The sequence below is a fragment of the Copadichromis virginalis genome, linkage group LG13, assembly GCF_057382275.1.
Source record: "Copadichromis virginalis isolate Kocher_CV1m ecotype Utaka linkage group LG13, C_Virginalis_male_GT1.1, whole genome shotgun sequence".
NCBI classification, from domain to species: Eukaryota; Metazoa; Chordata; class Actinopteri; order Cichliformes; family Cichlidae; genus Copadichromis; species Copadichromis virginalis.
In genome coordinates, this window is record NC_140630.1 from 30,251,732 (window position 1) to 30,265,284 (window position 13,553).

The following is a 13,553-nucleotide window of genomic DNA, read 5'->3' on the forward strand; positions in this document are numbered from 1 at the left end:
ATGTCGGTTATTTTTCTAAAACCTGTTGATGCCTTAGACTTGTTTTGGAAGATTTATAAATTTATTTACAAAAAATGACCTTTAAAGTCTGTGTTTATTAATTTGAAATAACATTTTGCATTTCAGTTTTAAGTGATTCTGCAATTTACATTTTAAAGACACAAAGAAAACATTAATCATTAATTACTCATTTTAATAACTTTATTCTTACTTTTGTGCTCAGTTTCTTGCACTGTATACTTTTGAAAAGCACTTGAATGAATATTTAAATAGCTTTAATTTTAGCATTTATTTAGCTCACTTTTGTCAAGTTCCATAACGATATCTTTGCATTTAACCCTCAATGTCTCGTGTATCATGATTGATACATACAGGGTTTGAGAGTTTTTAAGACTACATCAGTTCACTTCAGTTTTTATTATACAGCACCAAATCATAGCAACATTTTCTAAGGCATAGACCTACAATCATATAAAGACAACAGAGGACAGACCAACAATTGTATGACCCCCTCTGAGCAAGCACTTTGGCGACAGTGGGAAGGAAAAACTCCCCTTTAACAGGAAGAAACCTCCAGCAGAACCAGGTGCACGCAAGGGTGGTTCATCTGCTGCGACCGGTTGGACTCCCCAGAAAAAAAAGTAAATTGCACGATACATTTTTAAGCAATAAATTGCAAAAAATTTTGGGTGTAGAAAAAGTGCAAAATATGTGCAAATAATATTTAATTTTTATAATTTTGTCAGAACGGTCAATAAATGCTCCATGTTAAAAGACAATAGAACTTTCTGGAAATTATTTTGTGATTTAGACTTTAACAATATTAACTTTTATGATGTATAGCAGCTTTAAAACTGATCGTTAGTATTATTATCACTTAATAAGTGAATCAATTTAGTGGTTATCAAAACATATTTATTAACACATATAATTTATTACCACATATCTATATTTGTTTCATTGGCTCAACCTATGCCCGATACCTAAATAATGTGAGAAAATATCTGTTATTGACACGCTTGTGCTTGTATTTGGCCTTACATTGTGGCATTACCCCTGGAGGAGATCAATAACACCTAATCTCTGAAGTGTCTTGGATGGATTTAAAGCGTTTTAAAAGGCTTAACCATCCGTTGGTGTCATCGCTGCCTCAGTGGAAAACTTTTTAGGCCACCTGCTGCCGTGGTGATACATTTCTAATTCCAGCCCAGGCTTGAATTTTCAATAAACTTAAGCCTCCCCATTGTAAACAAGTACCTCCTGAAGAGCCCCCAAATTTGGCTGAGCTGTGTGTGTGAGGACTCCTGGTATGTGCTGTGTATACAGGGTGTGTGTGTGTGTGTGTGTGTGTGTGTGTGTGTGTGTGTGTGTGTGTGTGTGTGCGTGCGTGCGCGAAGAAGAAGAAGGAGATATAAGGGAGGTCATTGTTTCCTCTGCGACTTCCACATCTATCCAGCTGATCTGATCTCTCTTCTCTTGCAGGCGACTGGGAATGCTACCCACATGACCCCACTGTGTGGCATGTAAGTCAGTGTTTTTCCTTCTGATTAATATTTTTTCATACATTAAAGCTAGTTTTGAGAATCAGCATGAAGTTGTTCAGGTGTTATTGTTGTATTTTAATTAAAGTCCCAAGTGTGTAAACATTTATGTGGATGTACTGGAGTACCAAATAGTGCCAAATGGAGTGTTTGTCTCTTTACAGTCTGATCCTCCTGTCTTACCACAAAGTTTGTTTTTTCAATTTTTCTGAAGAATCTATTAATGTAAAACACATGATGTCTTATGGTTATTGACTATGGTTACTTTACTGTTGTGAAGTACATGGATAGTATGTTTATGTTGTTAAAGACCGTGGTGGTGACCATTGACTTAAAAACCCTGGTTTAAAATCAATCATTGTGGGCTGAGTCTAGAGAGGTCATGTTATATATGGTACATATCCATGCCAAAACAATGATGCTATAATTACAAAGGCAGATACTGACTTTGAATTATTTGAATTAATACACTCAGCTCAGCTGTCTGATCTGGGCTGTGTGGCAGCTAACTGAGAGTGATAAATAATTTATGAAGTTTTAAATAGTCCAATATGGGCTTACAGCTCTTGTTATGGTACCTAAAATTATTAAAACATTAAGTGTAGTATGATTTCTTCTTGTACCTGTGGGAGAGTTACACTCATTATCTTTATAGCTGCACTGCAATGAGTCAGTCCTGCTGTATCGAGGCTTCTTAGAGCAGAGCTAAATGCAGTCTGTGTACTGTGGCCAGTAGAAGTCCAGTCAGTAAGATAAAAATCCAAAAGAAATCCTGGTTTATCAGAGCTCGCATCTTTTACAGCTACAGTATAGACAGAAATTCAGCCTGTTACAAAAATAAGGCAAAACGTATGCTTCCTGTTTTGGATTTTGGAGTGGCCTTCAAGCCTTGTCCATTAAACACTTATCAGTGTAGTACATGAATCCAGAATGAAAATTGGTAATCAAAGTTTTTAAAAATGAAAATAAAAAACTGATTTCAGTCTCACAGTTTTACAGTAAGTACTGAGTTGAAGCTAGGAGGTAATTATCTTGGTTAAGCTTACCATTCAGACCCTAGCTCTATGAGTAGTATCCACTTTTCTCTTAGAAACAACTTTTAGGAAACAAGACTTTTGTGCACTTAAAATTTGAATTGAAAAGCCAGATCTTATGTCTTTTAAAGCTACCTCTGTAATCAGTTAAAATTATTGATAGTTTTCAAAGTGTTTTGTCAAAGTATATATGAAGTAAATACCAGTGAGTGTGCATATTTGTGAATGTGTCTGAGTGTCACTTTGCTCATTTTTATTACCATTTCCTGTGTCCTGCTGCAGCATCCTGTAACCTGGCAGCCATCCAAGGAGGGAGACCATCTGATTGGACGGATCACCCTCAGCAAGAGAACTGCTGCCATGCCGAAAGAAGCTGGCGCTTTACTGGGGTTAAAGGTCAGAGGTCACACAGACATGCAAACAGTTTCTTAAATTATTTTTCTGTCTATTAATTCTAACTGAGCCATCCTGTGTTGTCCACTTGTCAGATATTTCTCACTAACTGTTGCTGTCTGCTTCTCTTCAGGTGGTGGGAGGCAGAGTAACAGAGTCAGGGAGATTAGGAGCCTTCATCACCAAGGTTAAGAAGGGAAGCCTAGCTGATGTGGTGGGACATCTGAGAGCAGGTATCCACTAAATTGGCACAGTAGCCTCTCACAAATGCTGGGAAGTAATAATCAGTCAAATGTAAGGTCTTTATAAACATCGAAATGTCCTAACTACGATTGTTTAATAAGCTTTGTCACATAGAGAGTCTTATTGTATGTCTTGCAATAGATGATATAAGAAAAATCTTTTTTTTACCTGATACCCTGACACTTATCTTGCCTAACAAAGTGAAAATGTAGTTGTTCTTATCATAACTGATGCGCTGTACGTTCTGACGACCTCGTCTATTCAGCTGCTGCATGCTGCAGGTTGTCTTTTCTTTTTCGCTAGTGTGTTTAGAAGAGCTAGTATCTTTTTGTTTTGTGTTGCAGGTGCTTGGTGTGGTGTAGTTGTGTCATCAGTGATTGGGAACACCTGGGCTTAGTGTTCCTGTGATCCTTAACTCCATATGCTGCAGACCTTTTTGCTTTTCTAGTGTAGTGGTTTACACATTTGGCTAACAGGCAAAAGGTTCCTAGTTTGATTTAGTCACAAATCCCTTTGAGGGTTGTGTCAGGAAGGGCATCCAGTGTAAAAAAAAAAAAATCAAACATGCAAAGCTACCCATTGTGGCAACTCCTTGGGGATCAGCCAAAATTAGCTGTTCTACCTAAATAATATTTCGCACACCACACTAGCACAAAATATGCTATCACTGACTCATTGATTGACATATACCATTTTTTTCCCCTTTGGTTACTTTATGTAGTTTTGCAAAAAGAACAATTCTATTCATTTACTTGACTAATGGTGTAACGTCCCATTAATTATCATGGGTTTTGAACCAGTCTTTACAAGTTGGGCCTTGGTCTTTGATAATTTCCCAATTAGCTGGCGTTTACGGGTTTGTCCTTCCACCTGATTGATTAAGGGTGAGAAAAATTTATGTTGTTTGGAACAGTCATGGTTTTGCCTGACCAAAGAAACATAAGTGTTGACATGTTGATGTGTAACAATTTAAATGGGAGTTTTTCTCCTGTAAGGCATAGCAGCACTGTTCCTTAGGTTGTGTTTCTTGCTAGGTTGTGTGTCAGGTTGAATGCAGTTTAACTTTTTGTCTTGGGTGCATTTCATGGGTGTGAGGTTGTTGCCAGATGCTAGTTATTTCCTTGTTCTATCCTTTTCAATTTGAAGACTAGGCCTGAGTTAGTTAGGTGTTGTTTATGCAGTTAGAAGGGATGCTCGCTAGTATTACCTAGCTTTCCTACCATTTCTGAGGCTGCCGCGACCAGTTTAGAAATGGTAGGAAAGAGAATAAGCAGCCCTACCTGCAGTTTCCATGTGATGTGTTAAATAATATCAGCCTTGGGCATGCATCTTCAGAGGTAAAACCTCGAAGGGAGTTGTGTGGCAGTGATTAGGAGCAAGTCACTTGGCTATGGAATATATTGGAATATATTAGAACTTACTGCTCATGGCAAGTAACTGGGAAGCCAAATGTAATCATTAAACCTCCTTGCATCAATGTCAACTCACTGAGTTAGTGAAAGCAGCTATTTTGGGATGGTTCCTATCGTGAGGAGTTCAGGAATGATAGGAAAGGTTATAAGCGGCACTACCTGGAGTTTTTGCTTGATTTGTTGAATAATATTTGTTGTGCAGCTTCAGAGATAAAATCTCTTTAAGAGTTTTTGAGTCTTGTTGTTTTGGAAGAACACTTCAAAAAGTTGTGTCAGGAAAAAGAGCATATGAAGGCATATTGTTAAGCTCTGAAGAAAAAAAACAAGTAAATGTGTCTGCTAGACTAGCTGTTTCTTTTGAGATACCTTGTGTTGAAACACATCAAGCTACACTCCACTTGTGTTCCTTATGTGAAGAACTTCCCTGTGATGGTGCTTATTTACCGTTTACACCGGATGGTTTTATTTTCATGACAGAATACCCAATATCCTTTTCAGAAGAACCTTTTGAGCATATGCTCCTTAACTTGTGGGTCCTTTGCTTCCTTCCAAGTTGGAGCTAAAATATCTTTTTATTGTCATATGTCATATCACCCAGTTGCATATCCTTAACAACTGGTAACAACCAGGTCTGTAGTGAAAGCGACAATTTATTTCTATCTTTGAAATCCCTAAAGTGATGCAAAAATGATCAGGCTTCTAATTTTTACCTTCCAAGTTTGCCCAGTTGTTAAAACAAGTTCAGGTGCAGCACTTCCAGTCATCAGCCTATCAGCACAAAGTCAGGGCCCGTCCATCCATTCTCTTGTGCTTATCCTTGTTAGGGTCAGGGTCAGCCTATCACAGCTGTCTTAGGGCGAGAGGAAGGGTACACCCTGGACAGGTCAAAGTCAGGGTTGTTGGAGCATTTTCATCAGATGCTAAAGTCACTGTTCTTAGGCAGATTTTGGTAGAAGGGTTTTTCAATGCTTCATGTTGACAGCCAGAGAAGTTTCACAAGTGACAACTGGCTTTAGCCCCAGTGACATGGTGTTTGCCTGTTCTGTATACGGTGCTGAGGGTTTGTTGAGGGTTAAGGATGACAATGTTCCAAAAAACTAAACTGACTATGTGAATGACTTCCAGCATAGTTTATACATTCGAAGGTAGCTGGCAAAATAGAAGTTGGCTGCATCGCAAGGAATGATGAAGCTCATTTACGAAGCAGGCTGAGTGGTGCCAGTTCAGTCCTGATGATCAAGTGCTGCCTGTTGTTGGATGCTTCTTTCAGGCCAGGTCCTTCCACAGTGGTGAAGCAGATCTCACGAAAGAGTTGTTTAATTTCTACACCAGAGTTGCTTAAGAAAAGACAGCTCTGTCTGTTGAAACCACCCTTTTGTGGTTACCCAGTCACTAGTAGTAACAGAAAGGGAAAAAGTTGGTACTGGGAATTAGGCATGTGGTTGGTTTAAAGCACCAAAACTCTCATAAATGTGAATAATTTGTTAGTTCACCTAAAAGAGTTTCTGTGTGACGAGCTGGAAAAATTCCAAACGTTTATTTGCTGACACACGTTCACAAACTCACCAAATTCATTTGATGATTCATATGATTATTGATATTCCCCATTAAGCAGCACTTTTACTAGGTGTCAGCTGACAAGTGTAAGTACTTGGATGCAGAAGTCAGGTTCATACTTTAAAACAACATCATCGACCCATCATCTTCTAGCTGGCTAGCTTCTAGCTCCCTTGTTTTCTTGTCCCATTATGTGACAACACTCTCAGGTTTTGTTTAGACTCTTGGCAAGGTCAGTATCACTAAGCCTGTTGCATTTCCACTTCCATGATTGGATGACTGTATTGACCAAGTTTGATCTGCAAAGTTTATGAGTAAAGTTTATCTGTTCGAGTGATAATGGTCCTATTGATTAAAAATCTGGAATGCTACACTGTCTGTCTGGATGATGTGGTTGTATAGAATGACATTTGTGGCATTCATATGTTGTGTATTTGTTCCTTATTTAAATGTCTGTCTGCTAGGGCTGGGCGATATGACCCAAAATTCATATCTCGATATTTTTTAGCTGGATGGCGATATAAGATATATATCTCGATATATATTTTTTAAAGCCATAAAGTAAGAACAAGAAGAGAGTTCTTAGTCAAAGCTGTGTCCCAGATGTCACACAGGCACTTTTATTAACATAGAGCAGATGTACATAAAATTTACTCAAAAATAAATTAAGAGCATTTATTAAATAATAATGCTCCATAAATAAAAGAAAACAATGTTGTTTTTGTGCATAACAAAAAGCTCACAATTGTGCAGTCAAAATGTAAACTAAAAGACGCTGAGCACAATAACAAAGACAGATTTCACAGCTGCTCTGTTCCCAACTTGTACTGCGTGACTGACAGCCTGGAGTTTGAAATCCGCTTCGCAACCACGTCTCTCAACAGGTGCCATTTATGGTCCTTATACACAGTAGGGTAATATTACGTTGAAGCACAGTACGTATCACTCCGCGAGGCTCAGCCGTAATGCTCCGACAATCCATCAAGCGGTGCAGCTCCGTAGCTTAGCAAAGTCATATTAAAACATTTTTTGACAGATTGCTGAGCGCCGTGTTCCACATAAAATCGGTTCGCGGCCATCAAGCACAACCAGAATTCATACATAAGGCGCGCTGTCAACTTTTGAGAAAATGAAAGGATTTTAGTCCGTGCAGCACCTCTAGGCTGCATGGCGTTAGCGTGGTTAGCTCGTTAGCGTGGTTAGCTAGCTAACACATTGACGCCGTCCAGCCCCACGCACGGGGCGATGCGCAGTAACTCGTTAACGGAGATTTGCCGTGTCCATCTTGTCGCTTCCTGCAGGTGAAGCGATGGGGGAGGAGGGGGAGTTGTGTTCAGTGAAGGAGGGGGAGGCCGAGTAACGTTGCGTAAAGACGAAAGTGGACGAAAGAGAGGCAAACTTGCGGCTCCACAAGTATAATTATACGTAACATAGACTATATCGATATAAAGGATATTGTCACATCTTATATCTCGTATAAAAATATATCGATATTTTTTTAAAAACTCGATATATCGCCCAGCTCTACAGTGTCTGCAGTCCGACTGAACACTGACTTGGCTAAATGTGAATTTGCTATCCATTAGTAATCTACAACGAGCATGTTGTTGGCCGGTGTCAGCTGTGGTCACAACGAGGAGTGCCAAGGGAAGGCGCTGGGAATGAGCTGATGTCATTCTTAGGCATGGTCGGATATTACCATAGTTTCTGCTGGAACTTTTACTGGAAGATGTCACTTCCCTTACCAGTCTGAGGAAGGCACATGCTATATATTTGTGGTATACGATGCGTGGTCTCTGAACTTGTAGTTCTAGTGTATGCTAATCAAGAGATCTAAAAATGTGGAAGTGGCCATGGTCACACGTATTGACAGATGTTCTTATGTGGGATCATGCTGCTAAGGTTAAGGTAGTATGTAGGCTGTGGTGGTGCCAGTTGACGACACTGTCTCTTTTGGCTCGTGGGCTGGGAGGTTGTATTTGTCTTTGTGTTTTGTGTTGCAGGTGTCCAGTGGGGTGTGGTTGGGTGATGATGAATTGGGAACACCTAGGTCCAGTGTTCCCCTGTATAAACGCATGCTCCACTTGTTACCTCAGGGGGAAGAATAACTTTGCACCTAAGCTATTATTGCTGCAGACTTTTGTGCTCTTCTTTTCCCAAACAATGTTTCACTTACTACATTAGCACATGTTCAAACATGCCAATGATCCTGACTCATTTACTGACATATGTCATGTTTTTTTGTCCTTTGATAACTTTATTTAGTTTTGTTAATTTCAAATAAAAACTTTATTTGTTATAATCCTGTCAACAGCCATTACTTTGACATGGCTTTTGAGCTAGTTATGACAATGTGGACATCTGATTTCAGGTGACGAGGTTTTGCAGTGGAACGGGAAGCTGTTACCGGGAGCAACTATGAAGGAGGTTTACAACATCATCTTGGAGTCTCAAGCTGACCCTCAAGTGGAGTTGGTGGTATCCAGGCCTATTGGGTAAGTCAGGCATGAAACACGTCCAGTATACTGTCAGAGTCATATGTTTTTACCTGGTTTGTCAGTTACTAGTCTATTTGTAAATTGAAACCCTTATTTAATTAGGCAACATTTATTTGGACTCAGAGTTGACCTCAGACAAAGCAGGAGGTTATGATGCACAGCTGCATTCAACGTATTAAAAACAACTGGCCATTGGACTGGGAGATAGCCATGTCTCATATGTCCCCTTTAAAAAAGCACTTGCTTTTATTTGTCGGATGGTAAAAGCTGAATTATTATCGACCAAATAAAACTGTCTGTAAGCTCCATTAAAGACAGGAGAAGCTGAATGTGAAGTTTTTAGTCGATGGATTGCAAAGCTCAACAAGCACAGTCATGAACATACTTCTGAAGACAGTAGACGCCCTGAGTAAAATTTATTTTTAACTCTAAGTGTATCATTTCAAATCATTAGTATCAAAAGTCATCAGTAAACAAAAAAAAGTTCATTTTTCTCGAGATACTTTGAATTGGATGCTTTCAGGTACACTAACTTTGCCTTATATTTAGCAGACTTGCTAACTCTTACATTGCTAACATTAGCAAAGCTTTGGAAAAATTTAATTCAAAGAAAGGGAGTTTGAGGTGTCACCCTCTCATTTTCTATTATTGTTCAAGAACTGTCATTTCAAAAACGTCACACAAACCAGGGTGCAAGCTGGTTTCAGGTATTTTGAATACGTTTTGTTGTTGTGTGTAATAAGGTCAATCCAGTGGGTTATTTTAAAAGTAAAGTGCCCACTGGTGCAGCTCTCAAATTTTACTTTTCTGCTTATTGATGGAAAAAAAAGTTGAATATATGAATTTCTCTCCAAACACTCACGAAGGGTGTATAGAAAATATCAGTAAGTAATCTTTTTTTTTTTTTTTTTTAGGACCTTTTAATTCTGCCACGCTTATGGAAACTATTTTGGTTTTGCTGGTGCCATTTTGCATCCCTAAAGGAACTAACTGTAATACTGTTAAGTGAGAAATCTAATTGATGTCACTATATGGTTTTATGAAAGTAGCTGCACTGTGTGCTAAATTAAACTACAAGTTTACCTGTTGGGATGCAAAATGGCCAGCGGAAAACATCCATCAATGTATCAGTGTTTTCGCAAGCTTTTAAGCTGTTTGTGCAGCATCTGGAATTCCTATTTTTTAAACTCCTGATTAAGTCTTACCCTCGAGTAAATTCATAGACTGTATATAAAAGATGGTCACAGCAAGCAAGTAAACTTGCATTTTTTTAAATGGCCACAAGAGGACGACTAGTGTCAGTTGTTATAGAATGCAACATGATTGGTTTTTTGTTCAATTTTGGTCCCACTAGGAGTCAAAAAAGGACGATATGAATGGCATGTCAGATAAACAGCCTGTCTTGTGATTGACAAGTTAGAATGACTACGCAGCTGCAACTTCTGTTTTTAAAAACTGAAGATGGCAACATTAAACAATCCTCAGGACTTGGAAGAACAGGATTTTTCAAAGCACTGGCCAACCTGGTCTTTAAGTCTGACGTCATTAGCCGTGCCTGGGCCTAAACTCCGCTGCAGGTCCCTAAGTCACACGATCACTGCAGCGTCACTGAGAGTTAAAAACTGTCTAAACTCTTTCATCTGTAATAAAATGATCAGTGTGGCTGCTCTACCAGGTGTAACAATTAAGTTTACATTCAGGCATCCATGAAAACCGAATTTATGAAATTTAACAAAGTTTGTAGGGTTACTGAAGCTTGGCTAGCTGGTGTATAATGATGTGCTACGTGATCGCTAGCAACACAGCTATGTTAGCATAATTAAAACAGTGAAGCTGGAGGATGAACACTAAATGTTTTTGCACTCGATAAAAGTTAACGTGAGGGTTCCCGATGGTTACGAACAAATACAATCGCATGCCAGGATCCACAACAAGAGGTTAGTCATTAATATACTGCTGCATGGGCTTAGCTATAGTTTTAAAAACTGAGCTTTAAAATGAATAGCAGTAACAAAAACCGAGAGAGGCCGACAGTGATCACTGACTGTTTTGGGAGGCTTGTTGAGATTAATACAACAAGATACAAAGCATTAAAACATGTTAAATACACAACAGCCTTATTAAACGCAGTAGTTTGGGCCTGGAAGCAGGGTTCATCACGTCATCACTTAAAAACCGGATGGTGTGATGGCTACGTCTGTCTTTTATATACAGTCTATTAGTAAAATCCAGCACACAGTATCCCTGGTACCTTATTTCTGAATTACTGAAGTTGGGTTTCATAAAGCAAGCAATATTTTTTTTTCCATATACATGTTTCCTATTTTTGATTTTGGAATGTGTTTCAAGGCAACCTATGATCCATGAAACACTTATCAGTTTAATACTTGAATTTACAAGTAAAAATTTTACTAAATGAAGCAGTTTTCTTTCAACTTGAAGCAGAAATAAGAAAATTTCAGTCTGACAGTTATACATTAAGTACAAAGTTGAAGGTAGGAGATGACTAGCCTAGCTATTTCCAGACTTTATGCTAGTTTATCTTAGTTAGCTTTAAGTCCAGACACTAGCTCTTTGAGTGGTATCCATATTTCTCTCAAAAAGAATGTTTTTTAGGGATTTGATTGTTGAATAATGGTTTGTTTGGTAAGTAAAACTCTAAAACACTGCCACTTCATGTGTAAAACCATCACATGCCTGATGTGAGTCCAAGATTAGCACACTTTAAATTTCAACTGAAAAAGAAAATTACACTGATAAGTGTTACACAGATTACCATTTCTTTTCCTTTACATTACATTGAGCTGGTGCAGTGGATTCTGGTGTTTCCCATGGGTTGTGGTGATGGATAAGAAAAGATGGCGGTGTGGATAGACGCTAATGAGCTAATGGTTTTCACCCATTATAATTTCCAGTTGTGATTGGTCGAACAGAACTGAGTGAGTCTGGGAAACACTGCAGTCACAGGAAGAGCTTTGCTCTACTCACATCTCCCTTTGCTTCTCCATTTTTTTAACCACATGATCCTTTAATCTCAACATCCAAATAACCTTTGTTTACAGTGCTGCTTTCTCCCTGCGTGGTAACTACTGTCTGAATATGCATGTACGCCTGTGTGTCACTTTTACATCTAACATTCTTAGTCTGACTTCAGTGCCAGTACAACTGTGACTCATGTGTTTTTGCGGTTTCTCTTTCAGTGATATCCCAAGAATCCCCGACACGTCCCACCCTCCATTAGAATCTAGTAGGTATCTCCTCTGACATGTTGAGACTGCTCTGTGCTTGTTTGTCACCTATGTATGTCGTATATCTGTATATCTAGCTGATTTCATTTGTATGATATGAATTATAGCAAAAAATACGTTTGTTGATGTACTATTATATACTTTATGTTATGGATGTCATATTATGTCATATAAACTTAAAGGAATAGTCCAAAATTTTGAAATATTTTCTTCCTTTCTAAGAATTAGGTCTTGTGTGAATGAGTCAAGAAAAACTGAAAGAACTACCTCAAAGGTTTTTAAAAAACACTATTCAACTGTTCACAAAAATGTAAAAAAATAAAATTTGTGGTTTTCATTAGTGGAAAAAATATTGAGTAAATTCACTTAATTAAAAATGTCATAAATGTCCTTTCAATAGCGTAATGGTTTACAAATTTACTTGGCAACCAAAAGGTCATTGGTTTGATTCTAGCAGATCCCTTTGGGGTTGTGTCACGAAGAGCATCCAGTGTAAAATTCTGCTAAATCAAAACATGCACAGCTTCCCACTGTGGTGACCCTTTGTGACAAATGGGCACCTGAAAGTAGCTTTTTATGCGTAAAAGTCGTCATAATAATACTGTGAACTTACAGTACTGTCAGACAAATGTACGGCACAGGTTAAAAAAATATTCCCTTCTGTATTTTAGTAGAGTTGTAAAGGTGAGGTATAAAGACTATTAGTTGCGTTGCCTTGCTGTTTGTACACTATGTGCTTTTTTTTTCATCCTATTCTTTTCTAATTAATAGATAAATTATACTTTTTTAAATAGATGACATCCACTAGTGGCTCTGCCAGTTATGTCTGTTTTGGAGTTGTTTAAATTAAGAGCTCATTCATTGGTGAAATTTTCCTGCCTCGTTTCTTATGCTAAATTAAACTGATTTCTTCCTGGTATTTATATTCTCATCTAACTCCCAGCAAGAAAGATAAATATTGGCCCTTAAAATGTTGAGTGGTTTCTTTAAAACAGACACTCATCTTAAACATAGCCAGAGTATCAAATAATGATGTTAATTTATGTATAATTGATTGCAGAGCTCAGGATTCAGACTGCTTTACAGGTTTTTTTTCTATCTGTGGCTCTGTGTGACATCACCAAGAGCAGATAGTCCTAATATGATCATCTAAGCCAAACGGCTCTGGCTAAGACAAACGATGATGAAAGGGTGCCCAGAAAGCCCAATATGACATAAATGAGGATTTTTTTCAAATAATAAATCATGCAAAGGTATTCTAATAGACAGGGGTGTGCATAAGTGGTCTGCAGGTGCGCATTCGCTGTCAAAATAGATAAGAAGTTGCAACACGTGTTTGCGTACATATAAAAGGCAGTGTTTTTGTCCGCTAGAGTGGGATTTTCATGGCATATTCTGCACCACATCTCTGTGCCTTCATCATTTGTTTGAAGCCAGCTCACCTCCTGCAACCACTTTTCAGAGAATACGCGCTTCTTTTGCGGTTCGGACTCCTTCTGACATTTCTTTGGAGGTGGAGGAACACCAAAGTAATTGCTTAAAGGAGCTTCTTCGACATCTTTAAGAGTTCTAAACAAATGTCTGTTCTCCTCCAGAAAATCTTATGTATGCAAACGCACGTTGCAAC

General features: G+C 38.4%; 1 protein-coding gene across 14 annotated transcripts in view; it reads left to right on the forward strand.

Annotated features, from left to right (window-relative positions):
* Nucleotides 1-13,553, forward strand: part of rims1a (regulating synaptic membrane exocytosis 1a) — a 117,996-nt gene that overhangs the window by 78,159 nt on the left and 26,284 nt on the right. For 11 of the 14 annotated variants that reach the window (XM_085478439.1, XM_085478437.1, XM_085478438.1 and 8 more), the window contains 6 exons: nt 1,483-1,523; nt 2,858-2,971; nt 3,102-3,201; nt 8,552-8,675; nt 9,545-9,562; nt 11,879-11,925. In XM_085478439.1, coding sequence (XP_085334565.1) covers nt 1,483-1,523; nt 2,858-2,971; nt 3,102-3,201; nt 8,552-8,675; nt 9,545-9,562; nt 11,879-11,925 — 444 coding nt within the window. The remainder of the gene's footprint in view (nt 1-1,482; nt 1,524-2,857; nt 2,972-3,101; nt 3,202-8,551; nt 8,676-9,544; nt 9,563-11,878; nt 11,926-13,553) is intronic. The other 3 variants (XM_085478442.1, XM_085478443.1, XM_085478449.1) reach the window with 1 other exon arrangement.